Source organism: Cyclopterus lumpus, chromosome 4, assembly GCF_009769545.1.
Source record: "Cyclopterus lumpus isolate fCycLum1 chromosome 4, fCycLum1.pri, whole genome shotgun sequence".
Classification (NCBI taxonomy): Eukaryota; Metazoa; Chordata; class Actinopteri; order Perciformes; family Cyclopteridae; genus Cyclopterus; species Cyclopterus lumpus.
In genome coordinates, this window is record NC_046969.1 from 13,749,668 (window position 1) to 13,776,700 (window position 27,033).

The following is a 27,033-nucleotide window of genomic DNA, read 5'->3' on the forward strand; positions in this document are numbered from 1 at the left end:
ATTAATTTACAATGGCATTGATACCAAAATATCTAACTTCTGGTTGGAAATGGAAAGAAAGCATTGAATACTGTGTAAACAAGCGTTTGTTATAGCCCCTGTGATGTGCTACATATAACCTTTATTAATTTATCTCACACCGGAACAGTTAACTTACGGTATGTTCATTTTTGCAGACTAAGTGCTAAAACAGCACAGTATTGATAAATAGGCAATACGTTACATCTACGACTGCATATGGCCGGACAATTATTGACACAATGGTGCCTCAAAAAAACATCTGTGATCAATTGAAAGGCCTTTTGTGCCAACTCTACTAACTTAATTTTTTTAAATAAGTTTAACTTAGGAGTGGAACAACAAGTTATAATAAACACAAACATGTTATTTGTAATCCTTTAATTCTTTTTATTACAAAGCATTTCCTTTTAAAAGCCAAGGGTACTTATTGTAACTACTTTGTAAATGTCAGAAGCAGAAAAAGACACCTTTCGAGGATTCTCCCTAAACAGAGAAACTCACAATAAATCACAGAGCCATAGCATTATTGTACAACAGAGCACAAACAGAGATAAAAAGAAAAAAGTATTTTTGAGGTAGCCACACATCTGACTGGACCGCATCAGTAATATATCTTTGAACTGACCCGCTGAGTATTTTTAAGGCCTTTTCATAAACACATAAACATCAAGGCACAGGGTCAGAGGACACCTCATACGTAAAGTTGAGGCTTTCACTTTTGTGAGTAGATATTTTAGGGGCAGCTCCTCTGCATCCCTTTCATTTCTCTGCACTCACAAAGCCACACGGTAAGATATCAGCACCTGCAAACTCAGAACTAAAACCTGCCGGACATTTCAACAGGTCTAAAACACTCAACTCAGATTTAAGTTGAATCACAAAAGATAGAAAATGTAGGTCTGAGAAGCAGTTCAGTTTTGTTCAGGTCAGTGCTGCATGGTGCTACTTTGTGGTACACACCATGGTACTGAATAGCAATTCAAATGACACATACTGCTAAAAATAATACAAATTTGCTTAAACTAACTGGCAACTTGCATAACTGATGAAACATTTGAATACAAATTTAAAGAAAGGCTATGAGACCAGTGTTAGTTACCTAAAACTAGCTAAGACAGTTTACAACAGACAACTAGTTTTTCTGGGGAAACACGGGATGCTGAAGCTGTGTTGGAGGACATGGGCTGTCGTGACGACTCAGCAGCCGGGGGAACACTGGACCAACAGTGAAACCAAGGACCGTCCAATAAAAACGCCTTAAAACAGAACATTTACACCTGGGAGAAGAACCATCACAAACACAATGTTTGAATCTGCTGCAGTTCGTTTAAGAGGTCAGAACAAACCAAAACTCACCCACAAAGAAGGATACCTCACATGTATTATTATCATTTTTGTGGGGCAAAAAAGATACAAATGGGTGTATGTATGTATGTATGGGTGTGTCTGAAAAGCTACAAGTTAAAGCGACTAAAGAATACAATTAAAATACTGAATGCAAGCCTTCATGTGGCTGCAACTGCTGCCTATATTCCAGATTAAGTAAACATTTTAAAACAAAATGAAGAAAGCGCTACAGAAATAAAATTTCAGGCCCAACTCTGACTGTCCAACTTCACCAAATCAAATCCTCAGGTAAAATTAAGCAGATATATCTGATTTAATGAAGGGAACAACAGAAAGTGTATCTTCTCAAATAACTGTGCAGCCATACATAATACAATTCTGATAAACCTGTAAAATAACATTGCACAGCCTTGGGGCCAGATCTCAGTGCGTGGAGTTTGTTGTTGTCAGAATTGGGCCAACAAAATTGGGGGGAAATATGAGCTGGAACCAACCCGTTCCCAGATTTAAATAACCTTTGTAAAAGAAGGCAACATTACAACTTCTTATAAAGAAAAAGAAACAATTCAACATCAAGTGTGAAACAGCACAGTTAGGCTTGAGACTCCCATTTTATCTTCTCGCCATCGGGAGACTTTAAAACATAACTGAGTCAGGAATAGAAAAACACGAAGCAAAAACCTAAAATAAAAAGAGAAACAAACGCTTGAAACATGTGATACGATGAAGTTTTCATGTTGTAGTTTTCATTTTATTGTTGTCTAAGTGTGGACAACAATAAAATAAGAAAGAAAGTTTAGCTACTTGTGGTTAAGTGCAATTTCTCTTGTGTGTTGAGGGCTGGAGAGGCTGGTTGGCGTCCGGAGGTCACTTAGTGGAAGTGCTGCTGGCAGTGGATTTTCTCTTCAGCCTGGTCCAGAAGCTCCAGCATCTTTTGGATGATGGCCTGCAGCGCACGGCCCAGGTCTTCCCCACTATAAGGCTTTCCAAGAGGAGGCACATGAACAAAGGCAGAGCGACCACGGCTCAGGTACAGAGACGTGTAGTAGGTGAAATCACATAAATACCTGTTAGGGAGGAAAGCACATCATCAAAGGAGTGCAATGTTGCATACCTACAACATAGATTAGTTGTACACATGAACGCACGCTAAGGCCATATATCAGTATCCAGATACGTCAGTAAATCAGTGATGAACTAGAAACCTCCAAGCGTTCAAGGTGCACAACGCCAAACTCAAATAAATAAAAACATGGCTGACCATCACAAACTGATGTGTCTTTGAAAGTGTAAATACAATTTAACTCTCAGCTGCAGCCTCCACCTTTGGGGCGTTTTTATGTTTTCCCGAATAACTTTTGTGCAGAGAAGATAACTTTTTAGAGATTTTTTACCGTAACCAGCTAGCAAAGTGGCATACTATTTTTACATCAGTTTACAAGCAGAGTAGGTTTACTAAATGCATTACTTTAATTACGCTACGTTGCCTTTTGGTTGATGGTTTACTATTTACAATGTGCACTTCCATTGTTGTGTGACGTCATACTACTACTTCTTTCTGAAGATGTTTTTGACCTGAGGTTACAAGTGGAAACTTTGACTTTGAGTGGCGTTTCACTGTCCTTTTTTTTTTTACTAGGTTGAAATCTCTGAGTTCCGAGTTCTCTTGAAGGCAGCATAAGTTAAAAGAAAAAAAAAAAAAAAGTAAGTTAATAATGACCTTCCAGCATCTTTGGACACGGACACAGCTACTCCCAGTCCCGAGGCGGTCACTCTCTTACAGACTGATTCCATGTCAATAACTGAGTTGATACAGTCCGGGCCTCCCACAATGCAACACTGTGAATCAGGACAGAAGCTGCTGTTGTCGAGGCCCTTGTAGCCATGGTTTCTGCCACACTTCTCCAATGTGACGGTGGTGGCCATACCTGAGACTCCAACATGAACTACCAACTGGAAAACAAAGGAAACAATAAAAACACAGGTCAGAATTAATATAATTATTACTGTCCCAAAACACATCTGTGGCAGCTCTCTCTGACTCGAACCTCAAGTGTCTAAAAAAAGAGCAGAAAAACTCTTTTATTTGACACAAAACACAGCTTTAAATATCAATGTTCACATTTTTAACAAGCTAGCGTCAAAGCCACACGCATAACTAGAAAATTGTTTGTGATTTAAGTTAACGCAGCATGTGTTGAAAACATTTGTTATCATCTTATTGTTGTGAAGGCCTAGCAGATTAAATTATAACTTTTAATACAATTATAAATTTCCCTTTACACTAGATAATAAAATCAGACCGAACCTGGAACTGAGGCAGACAAGAGTTCCTGTATTATACCTGTAAATGTGGAATAAAGAGAGGTCACACCACGTTTTCTTCTTACCAATGGATGATACTTCTTCAATAATGTAGGAACCAAACTCTGGACTGTCTGGTACTCCACAGGAACCTCGGATACATGCAAGTCCACCTCACCACCCAGTCCAAGCTTCTTCAGTTCCTGTCAAGACAAACAAAAACATAAAATTAAGGGTGGCTGTAGCTTATGGGGAGAGTGGTCGTCCCGTAACCACAAGGTACCCGGTTCGACCAACACTCTCCCCAAAGATTTCGAAGTGTCCTTGAGCAAGACACTGAACCCCCAGTTGCTCCCCGGGCGCTTCACTGCAGCCCACTGCTCCTAAATAACTGATGGGTCAAATGCAGAGAATAATTTACTCATGGGGATCAATAAATTATACATTATTATTATTATGAATACTTTTTTGCATCCCAAAAATGTTACAGTGGTGAAGGTGACATTAAGTCACGCTAGAAGGTGGACCTTTAAGTGTAGAGAACACACAAGTTATCAAAGTGAAGTAGAGAAACTTGATGAACAAAATGTTATCCTTTTATTTATTAATCCTTTTTCACTTCTCCAACTGTGTAATCATTTAACACTACTCATTGCTCTTTGCCTATTCCTTCATCACTGCTCACAGAAAATATGTCCAAAGATTTGCCTGTTGTCAGCTTAAGAGTCGATAGCAAAATATGTATTATCTTCAGTTTAAATCAATACTTTCAAATCACACTTTGAGAATGTACGCATTTTTCCCCCCGACTGCTGCTGGCCTTTTCAACAAGGCCCTCACAGACACGGACTCTTATCCAGCCTCTTGGACATGTTGCATTAACGTCAAGTCTCCACTTTAAACTTAACCCGTTATATTGATGCAAAACATTGGATTTTCTTTGTTTTTATACTGTAATTTCATTTAAAAAATATATATTTCACATATTATTTTCATTACACATTTCTATTTTAGATAAATAGTTATTGGGTTATGCAGTAATGTTTTTTGCTATGCACAAAAGTAGAAAAAATAAAAACTATTCAGAACCAATGCTAATGATCCATGGCCAAATGTTTCTGTGAAACTTTAAGCATGTAGATGTCAGTCCTTTTTTTGTGCTTTTTCTTAGAGGACAGGTGTCGGTTTTGGTTGTCCTTTCCAAATAACATTATTTGACACTTTAAAAATATTAGTAAGAAAACCAAAAATATTTAAATCCAAAACTCAACCGTCTTCATAAACTGTATGAGAAAAGCAAGACATAAAAGATGCAATTGTACATATTATTAGTAAGATCAATTGTCAAATTCACAGGCAGTGGACAGACTCCTCCCCCAGTTCCCTGCAGGACAAGTGGCCCCCGGACACTGACCCCCACTTGATTTGAAAAGAGGCTTATTTGACCACGTCTGTGACCCCGGCACAAAGCGGCCTTTTGTTTGCCTTTTAATATCCTTATCAAGTCTGTCTAGACACCCTGACAACCAGCGTCATCCCCCACAGGCCGTTTCCTTAGCAGGACACAGAGAGTGTCCAACTAACTATAAGAGCATCACGTAAAAGCTACAAAAACAGGCTCAACATGAGAAATTAAATTAGAAAAAAAGTCACACTTGCATACAACCTGTAAGTTGTAAACAGTCTGGTTTAAATTGAAGATCCTATAGCAATAGAGGGGTAAAACCCACCTGTACTGCTACCCAGCTGGCGTTGACTCTGTGCTCACCAAATGGCCCAAAACCTGCAAACACATGCATTATTTTGATTGCATTTCACTGCATTTACATTATGTGAACGACTATGGAGTCGGTTTGGCTTTTACACATGATGACATAAATATGCATTTTCACAAACAGAAATGAATGAGTTTGTTCTTTCTACATGAACAGTGCATTTATATTTTTGGTGGGATCCTTTAGACACATCTACGAGTAAAAAAATGTAAATATATTTAATTCTGGGGAAACAGATAACAGACATGGACATTCCAAAATATTAGATTTTCAGAAAACAAACAAATTTAAATGTCTACAGTATTGCAGCATCCTGCTTTCCTTGAATTGCCAAATTAAAATCAACCACTATCACTAAAAGTCCCTCCATGCGTCACTCTATATAACCTATAAAATCACAGCAGCAGCAGCCCACGGATATTCACTCAGGCTTGTTTATGTAGGGATCTATACCTGATCCCCTACCACCACTCTTCCCAGGGTCAGTGGGTCCCTGGGGGTTGGGTGGAGGGGGATCAGTCTGTCTGACAGGCTGCTGAAAAGGAGCAGAGTGAGGGGCCGGCAGCTGCCAGCCGGCCTGCCATTGTGAAGGCGCTGTTCCCAGGCAATCTACACATCTCCTATCAGCTCGCACTGCAAGCTTCTGCACCCCTTTGTGTCTGAAAAGTCACCGCTTCTGTTATCGTGCACAGATTCAGTGTTCAAGACTGTAGTGTGTGCGATTAGAATCATTGGTTATTATGTAATTTACTTTGAACTACTTTGTCCAGCTATGCAATGGCATCATGTCTGGGGCGAGGCCTGATGTTGAGGAAAAGTCCAACTGTTGTGAAACTCATAACACAAAGCCATGCAGGAGGAACACATAGACCCTCTTTCTTTGTCAGAAACGCTGAAAATGGAAAACACTATCACAAAAAAACACCTCCCTAAGATACTCTAAGATGCTCATTGATGGTTGCTTTCTGTCGATGATTATGTATGGAACAAATATCAACGTGATAGTTGTAACTGATATCGTGATGGTATTAACCATAAACTATTGTTTGAGAGAACTTTGCTTTTACTATCGTCTCTATGAATGGCGGACACATTTATATTATTAACGTGTTTCACAAGTAACACGGTTGTAAGATCTGTGGAGATTCTACCAACATGTAAATGTCGACTGAATGATGTTGTTGTATATTTATTCATGCTTAGCGGAACATGTCTGGCTTATTTTGTTTGTTGTGGCCTTTGAAGAAAAACCGTAAACAACAATAAAACAATTTCTCCGAGGTTGTCAGCAGCGCTTCAAATACGAATATAGAAAAATACCACTGATATTACGTTATTATTACAACTGTGAGCAACACGTTTCAACTGTGTGCAAATTCATCGGAGTGAAGCAGTCGGAGCCTGGCGCCATTAACATTAGCAGCACAACTTTTCCTCCACTTCGCCCAAATGTTCAGTTTGCCGACAGAGACGACAACAACGGCTGGAAAGAGCAGACAAACCTGTAACGACCACAGTCCGTTTACTGTTGTCCATCTCCCGTCCGGTTGCGCAGGATCCGTCGCCCTTTTCCGGTCTTTATTTTTGAGCCAGCACCGTAAGGGGAACCAGTACCCTCCACCGCTGAAGGCTCCGTTTGCCAGACACAAACACAACCACCAGACCCGCTTGCTGCAGGTTGCGTGAGACGTGACGTAATCACGTTAGCAAAGGCACGCTAACGTGGAGAGAAGAGCGAGTGCGATTAAAGTGCGAGTCTGTGGCAGGAGTCAGGACAGCGATACGAAACTCGTTCGGCACCCCTGGCAAGTTAGATTAAATATATATAAATGTATTTGACCGTTTCTTATTGGCACTTTATGAAATTGTACATTTGTTGTATAAATAATTAAAACAACAAGAAGATGCCGCGCTGAGTGGGAGGAGCCACATTTCCTGGGAACACCCATTGTTGTTGATTTACGACAGGTCAGCTGCCGTAAATCATATTTATGATTTTAGTTGAGTCAACTGAGCCCCCGTTTTCTATATACATCGTTCGAGCAACCTCGTTGTACTGTTTTGTTTCTCATTCATTTTATTTATGTATTATTTCGCTGGTTTTGAAACAAAATATTCTCTTTAAAAATAATTACTTTTATAGTAATTTACAACAATCGGCTAAAATAATGAAAATAAATCATCCTTTTTATCATAATTTAAAACTATTTATCAAAACGTTTTTAAATACAAGTCGAATAATATCTCCACTTGTGCTCTCCTTATATGTAGGCATCAGAAGGTGCAACGAGCTGTCATTGTCAATAGTTGTCACAGGAGTGCAGAATGAAACCCAAGAAATTAAGAAGATATTTTTTTAACCACAGTCACATCAATAAAAACAAATGGTTTGATAAAATGTCAGTGAAAGTTGTGATTTCAATTACTGAAGAAAGGTGAAGGAGGGGGCCCAGGGGGCACACTCCTCTGACTAGTGGCAATCATCTGACACCTAGTGGCACTCCTATGACAACTATTGGCACTGGCAGCATGGTGGCACCTATACTGACACACATATAAGACGAGGACAAGTGGAGATATTATCCGACTTGTATTTTTTTTCTAAGCTAACATTTAGGCATAACCACTTGTCAATGTCAGCTGGCCTTCTGCAGATGCCACGGAAATACATTTAATACATTAAAAAAAAGAAAATGACAGAAACACAACAACAGACATATTGACAATTCAGATTTAGCTTCACAACATACGTTGTAACACTTTTCCAGGCTTTACCTATGTTTTTTTAATTTGTCAGAACATTTTCAAATATTTTCCTGAATCACTTCATACAAGTCCTACTCAAAATTAGTATTGGGTAATAATATCCCGAATCAGAATCGTACGTTGAACATGAAAGGTGCATAACAATAGACAGAATAAAAATATAATAAAAACAATAAACATGCAATAATAGATAAATAAGGCAAATAAACAGATAATAGCAAGAACAAGAGTATGTTATAAAATAAAAGTGGCAAGTGTACTTCAATAAGAGAAGAAAAGATGTGCAAGGATGTTTGAAGTTGTCCTGGGATTTGAGAGTCAGACTCAATGGTGGTCCTAGGCTTCGTTGATGAACCGACTGCAGCTGGAAAGAAACTGTTCCTGTGGGGTGAGGTCTTGGTCCTGATGGACCGCAGCCTCCTGCAGAGGGAAGGGACTCTAACTGTTTGTGTCCAGGGTGAGAGCTGACGGCTACAATCTTACTTGCCTGCTTCAGGGTCCTTGAAGTGAACAAGTCATGGAGGGAAGGCAGATTGCAGCCAATCATCCTCTCAGCAAAGCAGATGATTGGCTGCAGTCTGCCCTGGTTCTCGCCAGTGGCTGCAGCATACCAGACGCTGATGGAGGAGCAGAGGATGGACTCAACCATGGCAGAGTAGAAGTGCACCATCATAGTCTTTGGCAGGTTTAACTTCTTCAGCTGCCTCAGGAAGAACATCCTGAGCCTTCTTGGTGATGGAGCTGATGTTCGGCTCCCACTTGAGGTCCTGGGTTAGGGTGGAGTCCAGGAAGCAGAAGGACTCCACAGTGTTGAAGGGGGAGTCACAAAGGGTGATGGGGGCGGTGGGGCTGCGTTCTTCTGGAAACCCACAACCATCTCCACTGTCTTTAGAGCGTTGAACTCCAGGTTGTGTTGGCTGCAGCAGGTCACCAGATGGTCGATCTGTACAGGGAGAAGAGCAGAGGGGAAAGAACGCAGCCTTGGGGGGAACCAGTGCTGATTTCTAGAACACACAATTAAGTGATTTCAGGATAATAATAATAATAACAATAAACGGAAAGTCTGAATATAAGCCAATATTTCGCAGTGCCTGCTTCCTGCCTGTGGAGGGCAGCATCTCATATCACAGCCGTGATTACTCATCGCGCAGCCGGAAGCTCATGAGCAGAAGACGAAGAAGAGTACCAGCTAAAATCCTAAATCGTGTCAGTGAGGGGCCAAGACAGCACGCGAGACACACCGAAATAGTTACTTTGACAATGGTAAGTATTTAACTGCGGTGTTCAGATGAAACGACGATAGCTGTTATTTTTCTAGCAGCACGTGCCATCTAATCGCGTTAACAGCACCTTGGCGCGAGGCGAGGTAACGTTAGCTTAATGCTCGGTGTGCTGGCTAAATTTAAAGAAGCTAACGTTATCTCACGTTAGCTTGACGCTGTGAATAACGTTACAAACTGCAGGATAAACGCGTCCTGGATTTGACTACATTTCAAAACATACCATTAGAAGCTGCACATAACAGCTGCTCTTTCTCTAAAAGCACAGCGGGGTGAACGATGTGTTGTAACTGAGAGTAGTTATGTATGAAGAGGAAAGTCACGTTTACTCGGGTAACTACAGACTGTTCATGGCAGGTAAGTTCATACGGTTGACCTGTTTTTTTTCTGTCATTTTGCAGCTTCCACTATCTCTGCTGAAAACGGCCCAAAACCATCCTATGGTGAGGAGACGCTGAGCTGATGCTCACTGTTGATGGAGCAGCAGCTGGACATGTTTACTTCTCTCTGCTGTGGAGCTTTCCAGCTCCTTCGGGGTTATGTTTGGTCTTAGTATTGGTCCTCTCTTGGCAGGTGTGTCGTGGTGCCATATTATTTCCATTTTGTAACAATGGATTTATTCGTGCACTGATTTAAAAAACATTTACATTTCTTTTAAATGTATAACCCCACCCTGAATGTTGTCCCTGCACTTCTAAAGTAATTGGTTGCACCTGATATTATTTATGGTATTTTTAGCAAAGAAGGTGAAACAAATGCACAACTTTTCAGTTATTGAACTTTTGTATTTTGTGTAGGTCCACTACATAAATCAGTCTTTCAAATGTAATGGGCTGAAGTGCAATGTGTTTGTTTTTTGCTTGTCGTTGCAATCTGTGTAGCCCATAATTGAAGTCTTGTTTTTTAGTTCCTACCATCCGTCCTGTATTGTGTCGTGAAGACTCTAAAGCAGCCGGCTGTTTCTTTGTGTCCTTTCTCCTCAGCTGGTGGAGCTGAAGAACGGAGAGACGTACAATGGTCACCTGGTTAGCTGTGACAACTGGATGAACATCAACCTGAGAGAAGTCATTTGCACCTCAAGGGTAAAGCTGCGCTCTAGACTCATGTCTGTGCTGTAACTGAAACTACGCACAGTGCTTCTTTCTGTAGGGAAGGAAAAGTAGACATCTCTGTGGTCTAAGATAGAAAAATATATAACATTATGATTGTACTCCACCTTAACAGGATGGAGATAAGTTCTGGAGGATGCCCGAGTGCTACATCAGAGGAAGCACCATCAAGTACCTGCGAATCCCCGATGAAATCATTGACATGGTGAAGGAGGAGGTGGTGTCTAAGGGACGGGGACGTGGAGGCCCCCAGCAGAACAAACAGCAGGGAAAAGGAAGAGGAGGAGGACAGGGAGGACAGGGAGGAGGAGGAGCTGGCCGAGGTGAATGAAAACACTCCCTGCTCATCAGACAGGCTGCTGCAGATGCGTTTGATTGTGCCTACTGTCTTAATATAAGTATTGGCATGACTGTTTTTGGTTGTTTCCCAATTTCTCTGCTATTATAAAGTCCACACTCTCAGGAGCATCAAGAGTTTTGTTCAAAACAGTTGTAAGAGAGCTCAAGAATAATTGTTTGTTTTTGGAGAGCCACTTTCTTATTTACTGAATTGGTGGAACTATAATTCTCACGCAGCAAAATTAACTGACGTTTCTCCTATTTCTGTCTGTAGGTCTGTTTGGCGGCCGTGGCAGAGGAATGTCTGGTCCCAGTCGGGGCCAGCAGCAGCAGCTGCAGCTGCAGCCGCAGGATAAGAAAACGGGCAAACCGCAGGGAATGAAAAACCAGCACTGACGGACAACATTACACCTTGAAGAATACATCCTGTTATTCAGAGCGATTTCTCCTTAAAAGATAAAAATTAACTCTCCTTCCGCTGTGATTGTCTGGACTGACCATCGCAGAAATCACAACGGGAGACGTTAAGAGAAGCTGTGCTTTTGCACCAAATTTTGTTTTTTAGCGTCAGTAAGTTGGTATTAACATTTTTTTTGGTTTTTTTTAGCATGGCCCCATGCCAGTGTATCAGCCACATCTGACAGACTCCGTCTTTAGTATACTTTGATAATGTGTTATTACAACTTTGCAAGAACATTTTGTGTCATAAATCCCATTGTACTATCCAAAAACAGTTGGTACACTGGAATGAGGTTTTTATTTTTTATTTTTTTTGTCAACTTGTCTCCTCTGGTGTATATTTCAAGGTAAAGACATTTGCCCAGCCCCAAATCTTGCATCAATATTTTTTTTAACTTTAGCTCTTTATTTGTGTGGTGTTTGCGACGTTCTGTAGTTGGTCTGCTGTGCCGGATGGTTTGATCATGACAGGTGGACCAGTAGACTGGCAGTTAATGGGGATGAGATTTCAGTCCCTGAAAATGAACACTTTTGTTAAAGCATTTCTAAGATGACACATTATGATCATTAGGATTTCCAGAAAAAAATATTCTCACATTCTTAAATCTGAAAGGAAAAAGTTCAATGGGTTTTGTTGGTTGGGTTTCATTTTATTTTTGCAACAAAAGATGGTGTAATTTATGAACATGAGAATAAAATAACTTTTGTTAAAGTCGTCGTATTTATTTAGACGTGCTCTTGTCTGCTGTTTATTCTGTTAGTCAAAACAATCTGGATTCTGCGTCACTTTCCTTTAATAAGTGCTTTTAAATCACGATTAAAATTCTTGATTTAAAGCCAGGATTAGCTAATTATGGGGTTTTAAGTAAGACCATAGAACTGAAATGAGTACTGGTTTACATTGTCAATGGGCTGTATAATATAGACTAAAGTTCAAAATCTCATGGAAAAGTTCAAAATGTTGCCACATTTGCAGTTTGTCACATAAAATAGTTCATATCTTGAATGGGACCAAGACCAAGCTAATATATATATTTTGCTATCATCATTGTCTTTAAAATTTTGAAAAACACTAAGATATTACATTAGAATTAAAAGTTGCATTCATTTAATTCTGTGACCTTAATATATGACCCAAAAAAAACATGTTTACTCTCAAAACAAAAGATACTTTTAGTCTCAGCCTATACATATATATTGATGTAATGATTGATAACACAATGTAATCATTTTCAAATGTAAGAATCAATTGAAAAATAAACATTTACTACTTTCAGATTTACAATTTTGAAAGGTTATTTGCTTTTCACAGTTTTACACACAATTAGATACCTCTGGGTGTTTGCTGTTGGCCATTATGTAAGCAGATTGTGGTAACCTTGTAACACACAAATTTGACATTTAAAAAGAAAGCAAATGAGTTGTTTCACGAAAAACATTTTAATGTCAAAGAGCTCGGAGATGTTTGTTTAATTCTGAAACTGATAATATAAAACAGTTGCACAGTATATGCTTGTCTTACAACATTTTCCTGAGTAGGCCCTGACATTCTTTTCAAATAAGACTCAGACAGTAATCCTTCAAATGAGAATGTATTATCAGCAATTAACCTGATTGAATAAAATCTCTCTGAAGTGGTCGAGTTCATCCCTCCATCATCCAGTCCTGTTTTGCTGTGACAGCACATTTCCAGGTCTCCACAATCTGGGACAGTAGAAGGTTTTCAGGAAACTTGTCTTCCACACAAGAAGGCACTTCCACTTCTTTACGGTCCATGTAGGCACACACCGTCTCTTTCACACTAAGAAAAACAAGTGTGGATGATAAGAACCATGTATGCATTCAGGAAAGCTAAAACCTGAAAATTAAAGCAATTACATATCAACTTTCAAGTTCAGCACCGTGGCTGATGCTAGAGGAGATGGCCCGGAGGGATCCCTTGACCAATCGGCCACCCTCGCCTTAACCATCCGCCCCTTCAGACCATCCAGTCGAGCATTCACTCAGTGCAATAGTAGTTTTAAAATGTACTTGCATTCTTTTATGTTTTTCATTTCTGTACATTTACTGTTGACTGGTTGTGATTGACAGGAGCCACCCACATAAAACATATTACAAACAAATTCAAAGGTTTATAGCCATGTAGTCCAAGTCTATTGACATTAACTAAACAAACATAATGTGAATCATTAAAACACCTTTCCGAGTTAAAACGATTATTAGAAGTCTATAAGTGCCTAATATCTTCATTAATTCTTTATCTGACTTTAATGAGTAAGTGATGACCACATTTGAGGGGCTTATTTTTTTAATGTATTAATGCATATTTCACAGGATGTTATCCCTAGCAATGTGCCATGGGTGGATGGACGTTTCACAAAGTGTGCACACTTAAAGAGCCACACTTATAAATCTACATCTCTTTTTAGGACTATTGGGGGAAACAATTACATCAACAAGAAAACACTTTCTTTAACAGGTTTACCTCCAGGAGGGGTTGTAGTCGTCGGTGGGCCTGAGGCGACCCAGACTCAACAGGACGAACTCGTGCGTCTCAAGCAGCCATTGGTCCACGTTTCCCCGGGACACGAAGCCTTTCAGCTCAATCTTTTCCTCCTCTGTCAGCGGTATCAGGTACTCAGCGGGATAACCAGCAAAGGGCTCCTTTTTATAGAAAAATGGAGTGAGATATTTTATATGTATGTTAAAATGTAAGTGAAGTGTTGAAATGTTGTTTTGAAGTTTACAGTGAAATGAACCAAAAGAATGAATGAATTAATAAATAACTGAAAATATTTCTTAGAAAAGTTGTTTTGAGTGATTTTCGATTCAGCGCTCATGTTTTACATTTAACCAGCCACAAGAATTCTGCAAAAGCAACACCTACCATCTTGAGACGCAGCATGTTTTCAGATTTGAGGGAGGAGAGGAGTTGCCACAGAGAAACACAGTGTCTGAGGTTGCATCTGCCCAGAGCCTGAGGAGACAACACCGACAATAAATTGTCTGTTACATGCAGACTGAAAGCAGCAACAATGGGGATTACAAAAAACTATAATTAATTTACACCTATAGTTAATTATTTTTATTTTTTGAGTTTTGAGGATATAATTATGATGAGATTAATTTTTGTGAAGCTTTATAGGGTACACTTATTTTACTTATGTATATTTGGAAGATTGATATAACCTAATAATGGCAATTAATACATTCTTTATAGTTTAAAATGTCCTTATTTTTGTGTAGATGAGGAACCACATAACATGGTGCACATTGCCTGTAGTTGTCATTGTTTAGGTTAATGGAGTGATACACTGCAAGTATAAGAGTGAAGTGATGTATTAACTTTTGTTTTTAGAACAGTTGTGTGCAACTGAAGTGGTGGTTATTCATTATTTTACTCACGACCCAAACGTAGTTATGACGGATCAAAAAACAGTGTTTTATCTCTGTCTTAAAACAATAGTCGGGTTAAACAGTCCTCCTGTTTATATTGGCCAATGAGAGATCCCTTCCTTATGTGCTTACAGTGTCAGTGATGGGGCCAGTTTACACTGACATAAAATAACTGTCCTTCAGCTTTAGGAAACCATAACAATCACTCCTGACAAAGATGTCAGAAATGCATTGACCTGCAATATGTCCCGATCGATGTGATTGGCCATCCTCATGTTGTCCTGGAGGTAAGTGACCAACGACATCATGGGATCACCGCCAGTCATTGAGAGGAAACCCAGGAGCAGCTCCGTGATCTTGAGGGCTTCGCACACCTCGTTGTAGCAGTCCAGCTCTCTAGACAAGGCGTTCCGGGTCAGGGAGGACAGAAAGTCCTGAAGGAACAACAAAGTGTGAATGAAGCCTCAAGCCACAATATGTACATCACCACTGTCAAGTTTCATAGCAAAAAATACCTGAATGTTTAACTATCTATGAACTACCTTCTATGGAATAAAATAATAGCATTCAAGTGTTTTTTCTATTATTTCATTATAACCATCCATCCATCCATCCATCCATCCATGGATGGATGGATGGATGTCAAAAATAAACATCCGGCATGTTAGACTGTAGCCTTATACAGATACAACAATTCTCTGGTTTCAGCTTGTCACATGAGAGGATTTCCTGCCCTTAAAGGTTCTACCATTGTAAATTGAATATCTGTGGGTTTTGGACGTGAGATTTCAGGAACACTGCCGTTTCCCTTGCGTGTACCCGTGTCTCCCTCTTTCGGTTGTGTATGTGTCCGTTGCTTTCTTCCTGGCACTCTTGCGGCTTCCTCCTGGTTACAGCTCATTGCCCTCACCTGTCCAGTCTGCACAGCCGCCTCCCATCAACACTTCAACTCCACAGTATATCTACCACAGTGGTAGTTTGTCATTCTTGACCGCTCTGTTCTGTTTGTTTAAAGGCTGATCCCTCATTTCTCAAATCTCAGCAGATGTTGAACATGTGTGAGCCCCTACACATAGGGGGTGACTGTGGGTCAGTGGTTAGTAGGTCCGTCTTTCAATCAGGGGGTTTGCGGTTCAATCCCCGCCCTAGTTGATGTGTCCTTGAGCAAGACACTTCACCCTGAGTTGTTCCCTGTAGCTGTGTCTACAGTGTATGAATGTAATATGGTTGTAAGTCGCTTTGGATAAAAGCGTCAGCTAAATGACATGTAATGTAATAGCAACATTGAATAAGAAATCAAACAGTTTTGTTTCTATAGTGTGTGGAGAGCAATGCTTCTGCTTCCTCTGGGTTCCCCCCTCAAAACAGAATTCCCCCAATTATTGATCAGAAGCCCCTTGATTGACCCTGATTGTAACTGATGCTTTATTGACTATAAATAACCAAATAGCTTCAATGTTAATGAAAATAACCTACATTTCAGCCTGAGTAGATGTATTTTCTTAAATGCATGTATTATATATTTGTGTGTTTGACTAGGTAGATGAAGTACATTTCAGAAAAATCTCATTGAATAATGTAATATTCCAATAATTTACCTGATGCACTTTTCCTTTAACAGCTTTGAAAATGGTTTCATATGACTCTTGTGTTTTGACCAATGTAGGAATTCCCTAAAATAAAAATAAAATAAAGTGAGAATAGTAAAGCAGAAAGGTTATACATTAAAATAAGTAATGCAACATAGACAATACAGTTACAATTTGCTTGGTGAAAATGTCTTGATTGATAAAATAGCAACACAAGAAAAAGCATCTAGGTTTGCTTACATGAAGAAAAACATGACAGCCCACAACAAACCAAGTCAAACAAACATGTGTCTGTTCTCTCTTGTTTTGATTTGCTGTAGCCTGACATAATACCACTATTCCAGGAGTTTATGTATCACTCTGTGTAGCACAAGGCATGATGGAGTCTGTTCCTCGCCACAGTGGTGCACAATCCATGCAACAAAACACTGTAAATGGCTGGTAAAGCTTGTTTGTGTCCATTTATGATGTTGTCATTTGCTTGAACCAATCCAGACTGTGTGGACTCACTGTGCGGGTGATGAGTGGTTTTCCCTGCAGGAAGCGGGTGAGGATCTGCTGCTGAATCCTGGGTAAGTCATATTGTGATATCGTCTCATGGCCACATTCCAAACTGTACTGGCAGTTGGATAAAACCAGAGGAAGCAGGTCTTTCTCCAGCTCATAGTGTATGACGTGCTGCTCCGTTAGCTCTGCCACAGTCACCTTGTAACTGATGCAGACGTCACAATGTAAATATAAACTTTTTAGTTCTGGAGTGACATTTCTTTTTCCAAACAAGTTTAGAAGTTGTTCCAGACTTCTGGAAGCAGCGAACAAGTTTTGTTTTCAGCAAACATGTTTAAATTGGTTATCCGTAATATATATTTCTTGGTGCTACTATAAAAAGCATCCATTTATCAGTCAACAAAGTTTGAGGATCATTATGATGTGCATGTTGAGTTTGTTCGCTGCACTCATTTGAAAAGTCTGCATGTGCATTCTTGGTGTTGACTTTGTAGGGCTTTTATCAAATTCACATTCTAGGTCTTTTCAAAGACAGGCTTTGCAAAGATAGGCCCGGGATTGTGGATCTTGGCCTTCATCACTTGCATTGAAAGTGCAATAAAAAGGGAGTTTTTAAATGGCGAATATGAACGGAAGAAATAGTTGCAGCAAGCAAAACCTCGATGTTCATAGCACTGAAAGAGGTTTTGCTTGCTGTAATGATTACAGCATTGTTTAAACAGTATTTTTGCATCGAACTGAAACATTATCTTCTTCCCTTCGTAGGACAACAAACTTCTCTTTTCTAGCCGTTTTGTACCTGCTGTTGTCTCCGGTGTGGCTTTCCACAGTGTTCACCAGCTCATTGTGCAGCGCCACCAAGTAGCTGACCAGCCCTGTGGCACACAGGCCTGGACCGTGCCGCCGGGGCAGGAGGTACTGCAGGTCACTGTTTAAGTTCAAATCCTCACGGCAAAATTCATCTGGGATCTTCAACTCACCTGTAAGTTGTAAAGGACACATACATGATTCCTTATGACCAATACAACAGCAAGTATGTATTTCTTTAAATTTCTTGGTTCAGTTATTGTTACACCAAAGAAACCATTTCTACACAACTATTACGGCTCTTTTCCAAAGATATCACTTTGAAACCAGTAAAGTTTATGGTGTATGGGCAAAATCACAACACTGAATGTTAGCCAACTATTGACTAGAGGAATTTAAGTTATTCATGAGTATCAAAGCTCTAACAATGGAGTTACAGTAATTACAGTGAATGTAAACAACACAACTCTGCTTAAATGTTTACTTGACCTGTGAAACATGAAAATATAAGAAAATAATAGAAAGTGCAAGGAAAGATGTATACTTCCCCATCTGTACATTTAAGGAGACAAAGAGGATAAGTGCTTTACTTACTGCTGGTTACAGACACTCTGAGCAGATTCCATGTTTTCAAGAAGATGTCAATGTGTTTCTCATACCACATCCTCATTTCTGAAATTAGAAATGTTTAAAATATTTATATAGTTTGTATAACTAAAAATCAAATAAATGTGTAAAATGTCATGTGTTTTCTGTCCCGTAACCCATGCCTTAAGAGTCTGTTAGATTTCAATCAATTGAATGTTAACATTTTGAGAACCAAGTGTAAGGCAAAAGCTTAAGTGTAGTCATTTCTAAGAGATATTGAAGCTCTACCTGTTTGCTCGTCAATGAACTCTCCGATGGAGCCCATTTTCTGGTTGGTTGCGTTCTGGAACTTTCTCACCAAGTGTTTCAGCAGGATTAGGATGTCTGGGAGGAGCTTAATCTGACGAAAGTCTCTCTCCTGAAGAATACAAACACAAATGAAACAGATGATAGCCAAATGCTGCATATATAGAGCTTTTAAGATATTTGACCATAATAAATCTCTGGTTCTTTTTAATTTGTTATTTTATTTATCAATTACTAGCTGTAATTTTAGAATTATTAAATGTTTTTTGGCAAATTATTACTTCTAGATGATAAAATATATTGTGGGCATGGTTGACATTTGGTCTAAAGCTACCATAAAAATTAATCATCTGAAGATGATTTTAAAGGGGAAACTTTTACTGGTGTTACGAATCTTTAGGGAATTAGTACTATAACAAATTTCATAACAATCTGGCTAGTAGTTGAAGATTTCTTGCACTGGACCAAACTGTTGGATGCAGGTGAATTCAAAACCATTTTCAATTTAATACAATTTTGTCACAAAGCTTTACGACGTTCACCTTCTGCAGGAACCTCCAGAGAAGCGGCAGCTCCTCCTTTTGGTCCTGCTGCTCTACGAGGTGTGTGAGGCTGAGCAATGATAACCTCTCCCTGCAGCTCCACACCGCTGAGCTGTGGACCTGAGAACCCTGCGGCAGCGACGTCAGGAAGGTACAATCATCACCGAAGGTTGTCCTCATGATGAAGTTGGAGGACACACGGGAGTCAGTCCTGATGCTGCCCTTTGCTTCTTGCAGGAGTTGATCAAGATCCTAGACACAACATATTGGTAGGAGTGGAAGGAGAGTTTAATGCAGCAATGAGAAATGTGTATTGGGCAAAAGAAACCCATGACAATATCATTAAATGAGAGAAGCATAATGGGATAATTATAATATAATGAACTAATAATACGATTATTCTCATATTGACATTGATGTCAGAGCAGATACATGGCCATACGTTATATGTATGAGTCAAACTGCCCATTTTTTAAATATAAAATCTTCAATGTCACTCATATGAGGAAAATGACAATATAAAATGATAAAAAAGTCATACCCTCAACTGAGGCGTCATAATATCTGCAGCCACAGTCGTCTCCCAGGTGTTTCTGGATGCTTTGGTTGTTAGGTAAGGATCAATTCCAGCTAGTTGTTTAGGAGACAGTATCAATTACCGAACAAGCAAGAATGCCTCAGATGGTGAATTGGTAGGATGAATAAGAAGCTTATTATATGATCGACATAATGTGAAAACAGCACTATTTCTTTATCAATGAGAGTTTATAGAGCTTGTTGAAACAGATAGGAACATTAAATAACTGTGTGTCTTCATCCTACAACAACAAGCACACAGTGTTGGGTGGGACTAATCTTTCCATAATTTAGACACGAGATGTGGTAATAAAAGCTGACAAACAGTGACCTGTGGTGGGCTTACAGAGACTGGCCTGCACTAGCTCTGGCAGGGATCTGAGCACCAAGTGCACAGTGGTAATGGTGTCGTCAGTTCCTCTTCCCAGTGCCTGTGACAGCTGATCCAGATCATTTATTATGTGCTGAGTGAGAAACAAACAAACATCCTCCACAGGCGGCTGGATGATTTGCTGGACAACCTGAAGGAACAGAAAGTGTGGCACAACGTCTTAGTCAGATTTAAAAAGCTTGGGCAAAGTTTGTATATCTATTTTGCAGAGAGATCATTATCTCAGATACACACAATGTCAATACTGTTGGCACTTACAACCCAACAGAGTTAGCTAAAGCTCAGAAAGCGCTCCTGCACAGTGACTGCTGATGTACATTTCCTGCTCACCTGGGACTTCTTGGAGGCTCCCAGGAACATGGCCAAATGTGTAACCAGCCTGACCAGAGTGAAGGGACAGAGAGACATGTTTTTGGTGTCTAGGTTGTTTCTCTGCGCAGGGTCTCCTAGAATGTGGCCAGGCTTTGTGCAATCCCTAAAACAACAGAATAAAACATCAGTCAGACAGTAGTCCCAGGGAGTTGTTTCAATGTAACTGGACATGACATTTGGTATCACAAATCGAAAAAGGTTAAATAAAGGAAAGGTTGGCAGCTGGTCAAATTCTAGATATGTTTCTACTTAAAAAACATAAATATCAAAATACTGATAGATATTTTTGTGGGGTGCTCATTTATCTTGCGTTCGCCCAAAAGATTCCATTTGAATTTAAAAAAAACATTACAATTTAGGATTTGCATGTACTTTGCCACTACCTTAACAACTATACAATGCTTTTTTTGCACACAACAATACTTTGAATGATGGCCCTCCATATCATGTCCCACTCAAAAATCCTGTTGACACTCACTGCTGCAGCTGAATTTGTGTGAATCCAGATATGGCTGAATGATTGTCTCCTCCAACCTCCTGGCCACACTCCAGACATCGGCCTCTCTGCATGGGCAGGCCACACTGCAGTAGAACATAGCAGATCAGATCATTTACAGTACGATTGTATCACTTCATGTTTGTAATCACGATACAATTTAATTAATTGGAACTGCATTAAAATAACTTACCTCATCAACAAGGCATGGATGATTATTTAGACACACTGTGAAAAACAATCAACCAATTAAAACACACTTAAATTACTTGGATTATTGAGACAGAAGATAAACTACAATGGAAATAGTATGTGGGTTGATGGGACTCCTTTGGCCTTCAAAATGATGATGCAAACCCAGAGCAAGACAGATTATACGAAGACTTTCCGACATCTATTATAGACATTTCTTCTGAAAGAAATTATTTGCACTAAGCTGCAAAAATGTGATTAAAATTGTGGTTTATGTATGAATGATTAGTACTTACCATACCAAGTGAGCTTCCCATAGTCTTGTTGTATGGCTGCCTGGGCAACAGCTAACATGTCATCAGGCATTGTGGGTATAAATGCCACCTGTCAGATAAAATAAATGACATGAAATAACATGAAAGTAATAATCAGTTATTATTGAAACTATAAGTCATTATTTAAAGGGTGTTTCCTTAGAAATGTTCTGGTAGAACAATTGTTCTTGGAATAAAGTTGTACAATCGACAGCCTTCGGTCATTTGACTTTAAGAAGAGTTGTTGCAAGGATCTAGAAATGCAGACATACGTTTACCTGCATATGTTCAGGAAACAGACCAAGTTGCTTGAGCGGCATCACCAGGTGGTGAGTTCCAGTGAGCAACACAGCTGCCAGATGGATGGCCAGCCCAATGATATTGTAATCCACGATAGTATTATCAGGGCTCATGGTCAGGGATCCCAACCTGTTGTGAACCAAGGCTGAGGCAAAATCCCTTACTTCTCTTTGATGTAGATACCTTGAGCCCTGGATGAGCACTTCAAATGCTTTGCATCGCTAACATGGAGATATTAGAATAATATTAGTTAATAAGCAAGACTTTTATACCAGCATTATAATACATTTTATAACAAAATATCAGCTGACAGTTGCTGATGAATAGCACTACTTGCCAAATTTCCAAGAAAGAAAAAATTGGTCAAAACAATCTAATCCTGTAAACAATCAAAGTCTGGGCCGTGTTTTCCTGAATGAGAACCGCCCCGGTTCAACTCTTGGCTGTGTCCAATGGTCTAAGATGTGTAATGTATTATTCAGTTTCTACATCATGTGCATCTTATAACTCGTCATACCTCAGGAGTCGGATGAAGACCTGTATTTGCTGATCTGTACAGAGTAGTAACCTCTCGGAAAAGCGCCAGGATGATAAACATTGTTTGTTTCCTTGGTGGCGCGGTGCATTTCTAGATCAATGAAAAACAAACAATGCACTTTTCTGCATCATGGACCACATGTTTCCAGTGAACAGTTATGTCATTACTTCACTTCCAGATTTGTATATTATTAAAATGTTCGTGACATCTTGATAGTTTTTTGTTAGAGGGGAAGTCTACTGATTTCATACATTAAAATCGACGAGTACTTCTCAGGCTGTGAAAACAGTTGTTTGTCTGAAGTGTCTCTGGAGTTTAAAATGTCTGGCCAAAATAATGCTGATGCTCATTGGTATACCTTTTTTCTGTTTTATAATTGTGTAACACAAAATAAATCTTTCTAACTGCGTCACATTTTTGGGTGACAAATTCCCCTGATTTGCAGGTTCACGTTTTGTCCATTAATCTCGCTTCCCCCCACAAAAACAGCCACATTGACAAGTGGAAGACCTTCGTGCAGCCGCGGGGCACAATCCGTCACGGGTTCCCCACACTTTAACAAAACTATAGTTCTGCTAAGGTAGAAGCGCGGCTGCCTGGAGGTGTGTACATATTGTATTTGTTTGATCCTTGAGATTGAATAGTGAGCAGCTTCTATTCAGACTGAATGGGCATTTGGTCCCAGTAACAACTATAGAAACTATTTTGTTTTAGACTTTTAAATATATATTTGCTCCATTACAAGCAACCATTGATTTCCAATCTTTACCATACACTGTGAACATTTCTTCAGTCTATCACAGTGAACATCAAGTCACTCAATTGCATGGTAATGCATTTTAAGAGCAAACTGGAATTAAAATTCTCTTCATTGATGGATGATTACCTTTGATGTAAAGTACATTAGATTTTTTTGTAAAAAGGCTAAACAATCCAAAATCATGCCATGCAATAAAATAAACTACCCCTATAGATGGCAGGTTAAAAATAAAAGAGCTTAGTAAAATTAAATGTAAATACCTCACAGACGTTTTCTATTTGCTCGACATCACCGCCCACAACTGCCCTGGCAACTGCATCTCTCACCGCCTTGTATTCTTCTCCACACACAAGATACTGGTCCATTTGGCCTCCATCTTCATTCTGGTCACATCATGAAAGGAGTTAGAAAGGAGCAAAAACAATAATAATGCAATGTATCAAAATATATGGATATTAGATGGATTTTAGATGTCCAGGTGGCTTCCTGGTTCAGAGATAGTCCAATAATTGGAATAAATGTGACTCCATGGTTTGTGTTATTGTTTAAGTAAATGCAGACCTGCAAATGCTGATATCGAATGACAGTGTGCTGCTGCTGATTGGCCTCACTGATTGACATACATTTTTAACAGTAGATATGCTAATGAATGGTGGTGTACCTGCTGATGAATCTCCGTTGGGAAAAGCCAGCTGAACTTTGGTTGTTTCACCATCGTCTGGACGGACTCAACACCCTGCAATTCGCTGAGCTTGCGGATCAGGTAAACGCGGTACCAGTCATTCCCACTGTCCTCACAGAACTTAATCACCATGTTCAGGAAATCTTCTGCTCCATCTGGGACATTGTTGTCTGCTACAGCAACATATTTCAATAGATTACATTTTTTAAGAATAGCTAACCAATGCAAACTGTCAGCAGGAGTCAAATGATCTCTTACCAGACATATTGTCATTTATAAGCTGGGCAGCCATGGTGAGGGACAGACGCAATCGAGCGATGTGCTGCAGATGTTGAATAGATACTTTTGCTGGAACAGAAGGGACATCAGCCAAAAGGTTGTGCAGGAATTGTGTTTCATCATTGTAAAATGGCTTTAGCTCTTCAGCTGGGCTGCCTTCCTGAGGTATTTTCTCCCACATGGAGTCCTGCAAAGAAAGGATGTTGAAGCTTACTGTCACTCCAATTGAGATGTATCAGCGATGAACAGAACAATTACATCAAAGGTTTGTGGTACAGCTGCCATCCAAACTCCTCCATCACCCTTTCTGTCCTATTCAGATATTGTAGGGTAGTGGTAGGCAAATAGCGCACCATGGTCTAGATCCAGCACTCTAGATAAAGTATATGCCCCCCTGAGAGAGCAGAATCTTTCACTTTCATAGCTTACACCGTATCTTTTGCATGATTTTTAAGTACATACACATTACACTTTACACTACACTTTTTCTAGCAGCTTTTTAGCTGCTAGCAAAACATGCTAGCAAAACCTTTTGCTTCATAAATATCTCATTATATATAATAATAAGATCTTCAGTAAAATCTTCTTTGCATCTTTCATTGGTATATTTATACTCTATTTAACATAATAACGCAGTACAGTTATATATTTGTTTAAAATATGTTTTACCTCCAAGCAGTTTATGTACAAGGCATACAGCTCTGCTTTATCCCCTTCATTCACAAATCTGCTTTCTTCAATAGATGACAAATGCTGCTGCAAATATGCCTGGACTTCATGAAAACTGAAACACAGTTGAGTTCATCATAGATTTGGTACAATGCGGAAAAGCTTTGCACAGTGAAGCAGAGGAAATCTATTCAGACATTTTCAACTAAATCCTTACATATGGTTAGAGCAGCAATGCTGTCAAACCCTTCTGCAGTGTAGCTGACAGAGCTGGTATTTATATCTGCTAGATAGCTCATCATTTAAATGTAGATGTTGAAGTTTAACATTACAGTGACATAATTAGTTTACCTACCTGAACTTCAGAAGCAGTTTGAGGATCACAGATCGCACAACCGGGTTCCTATCGGGAGACTCGTCAAAAGGCGACAGATCTTTGGTGTGAATCTGTTTATGTTCTGGGGTGAAACCTGATTTAGAGTAAATATTAGTAACAGCATATGAAAAAAGAAAAAAATTAAAAATTAAAAAGATAAATTATTATTGTCTAATATACATCGCTGTAACTGTAGTAAACTACGCCATGGCTCATTCACATGAAAGAAAACATGACCTAACAATATCATAACGAACGCAAACAAAGAACATAGCTATTGTTAGTACTTTTTGACCCACTTGCTCGAACCTGTGATATTTCTAGTGAGCTAATAAAGATTTCCAAAAATATAACAAAAACTCTTCTAATATAAATTGTTTGCCCTAGCTTTAATGGTCCCCAATAATATTGGATTATGTAAAAAATGGTTGAAGCGGTCACATACAGAGTCAAACAAATACAGGTTCATTAGAAAAGAAGTTGAAGAAAACAAAGAGGAAACTGATCATTTGTCGATGTTGTGGTACCTGTCTCAACCATCAGGTAGGACAACAGGTGGATGATGACATGAGTTTCTGGTGGCGTGTTGTCCTTGAAGCACACAGTTGAGAGCAGATCAATGAAGAAACCATTGCAACGCCGCCTTAATTCGTCATTTTTCTGAATAGAAATCCTGCAGATTGACAAAAATCCAATGCAACATAAAATCAATACATTGCTATCAGTTGTTTATTAGAAACATGTTAAATGTGGCTCAGTTTAGCCAACTCTCTTCCCCAAATATTACTCTACCAGGTCACTTTCCCGCCTCAGTTGGTATTCCTGTGTTCATCTACCATACAGGAGAAGTGTATTCACGATAGAAAAGTGTATTCACGATAGAAAAAGCTGATGTGTCTGAGAGTGCACATACTTATTTTATGCCAAACGGCTCATTAAAGAGAGCTGGTAAGCACTGTACAGTTAAAAAACAAATCCTGTACACTTAATAATGTACATAGATATACAATGGCCTGTGTAATTGTCTAATTATACTGTAATCTATTTATACAAAATTATTCTTTGCTTGTATTTAAGAACCACTACAACTTCATATTAAACTTGTCATTCATCTGGTATCTCAATAAACATTACTGGATAGTTAAGTCAGACATCTCTGGTGAGATTCTTAGAGGACACCCTGTCGCCGGCCATTTCCCAGTTATCCTGTTTGTAGGTGCAGTAAGTCAAAGCCAAGAATCAAGTTCACAAGAGCTTACGTCAAGTTCACAGTCCAACCCTTCGAGGTCTGCAATGGCTATTTTCTAACTGATTCTGGATCATGAGAAGACAGTGTCACCTTTGGATTTTTTTGGGATGCTAAATGGTACATGACATTAAAAAAAAAACTCACATGATATCTTCAGAGACATGTGGCTGAAAACCATTTGGTAACTGTTGTCTGCAATGTGGGCAGAAGGCCTGTCCTGCATCAAGGCAGGCCCTGATGCATGTTAAGCAGTAGATGTGATGGCATGGGAGCCCCACAGGGTCCTGGGCCTCCCTCATGCACACTGCACACTGAAGTCCAAACCTTTATGAAAATGAAATCAATAGTACTCAGATTCACAGGTGTGTAGCGAAAAAAATATTCTTCACTATTTTATTACAAATAACTTTTCTGTCAAATGAACAAGCACTTACCTGAACATCTGGTCACTTGCCCCCTGCTTACAGGACTTTAGTACTTTAATCACAGCTTGAAAAGGCTTCAATGATTTCACATCAGCATTTTCCTCTAGAACCTTAGAAATAGGTGAAAAACAAGACAATAGACATAATGGGGATTTTTCAGTTGGCTGAAGGTGTTTTAAAATTGACCAAAAATGTACCTAGAAAAAAGAGCCCCCATCACATTGAATTCAGGCTACACTGCTTAAGTTTTCTTTTACAATACATTAGTCAATACAAATC

General features: G+C 39.3%; 3 protein-coding genes across 5 annotated transcripts in view; 1 reads left to right on the plus strand and 2 right to left on the minus strand.

Moving 5' to 3' along the window:
* Positions 1–2,092: 2,092 nt before the first annotated feature.
* LOC117729469 (pyroglutamyl-peptidase 1-like) lies at positions 2,093–7,315 on the minus strand. 2 transcript variants are annotated; one of them, XM_034530567.1, is made up of 5 exons: positions 6,950–7,315; positions 5,403–5,455; positions 3,759–3,875; positions 3,089–3,321; positions 2,093–2,350 (listed from the first exon to the last, which is right to left on the minus strand). In XM_034530567.1, exons 1-5 carry the CDS (start codon positions 6,981–6,983, stop codon positions 2,236–2,238), a joined length of 552 nt encoding a protein of 183 aa, XP_034386458.1. In that variant the 5' UTR covers positions 6,984–7,315; the 3' UTR covers positions 2,093–2,235. The 2 variants fall into 2 exon arrangements, with proteins under 2 accessions (XP_034386458.1, XP_034386457.1); XM_034530566.1 differs by having other exon boundaries at positions 2,093–2,435; positions 6,950–7,312.
* On the plus strand, positions 7,146–12,112 carry lsm4 (LSM4 homolog, U6 small nuclear RNA and mRNA degradation associated). Of its 2 annotated transcripts, XM_034530568.1 has the most exons (6): positions 7,146–7,252; positions 9,302–9,476; positions 9,895–9,936; positions 10,477–10,575; positions 10,718–10,925; positions 11,216–12,112. In XM_034530568.1, the coding sequence occupies exons 2-6, from the start codon at positions 9,375–9,377 to the stop codon at positions 11,335–11,337; spliced, it is 573 nt and encodes a 190-aa protein (XP_034386459.1). In that variant the 5' UTR covers positions 7,146–7,252; positions 9,302–9,374; the 3' UTR covers positions 11,338–12,112. The 2 variants fall into 2 exon arrangements, with proteins under 2 accessions (XP_034386459.1, XP_034386460.1); XM_034530569.1 differs by lacking the exons at positions 7,146–7,252; positions 9,302–9,476; positions 9,895–9,936 and adding an exon at positions 9,943–10,066.
* A 797-nt stretch (positions 12,113–12,909) lies between these two features.
* LOC117729382 (E3 ubiquitin-protein ligase rnf213-alpha-like) overlaps positions 12,910–27,033 on the minus strand; it is a 33,326-nt gene continuing 19,202 nt past the window's right edge. The window contains 26 exon segments of the mRNA XM_034530392.1: positions 12,910–13,201; positions 13,886–14,064; positions 14,288–14,377; positions 15,033–15,230; positions 16,395–16,469; positions 16,896–17,097; positions 17,692–17,872; positions 18,294–18,371; positions 18,576–18,705; positions 19,136–19,387; positions 19,677–19,765; positions 20,058–20,232; positions 20,433–20,577; positions 20,953–21,056; positions 21,164–21,198; positions 21,459–21,546; positions 21,755–21,997; positions 22,294–22,404; positions 23,335–23,457; positions 23,736–23,926; positions 24,015–24,222; positions 24,705–24,819; positions 25,060–25,162; positions 25,608–25,753; positions 26,474–26,653; positions 26,764–26,864. Coding sequence (XP_034386283.1) covers positions 13,045–13,201; positions 13,886–14,064; positions 14,288–14,377; positions 15,033–15,230; positions 16,395–16,469; positions 16,896–17,097; positions 17,692–17,872; positions 18,294–18,371; positions 18,576–18,705; positions 19,136–19,387; positions 19,677–19,765; positions 20,058–20,232; positions 20,433–20,577; positions 20,953–21,056; positions 21,164–21,198; positions 21,459–21,546; positions 21,755–21,997; positions 22,294–22,404; positions 23,335–23,457; positions 23,736–23,926; positions 24,015–24,222; positions 24,705–24,819; positions 25,060–25,162; positions 25,608–25,753; positions 26,474–26,653; positions 26,764–26,864 — 3,699 coding nt within the window. The 3' untranslated portion in view covers positions 12,910–13,044.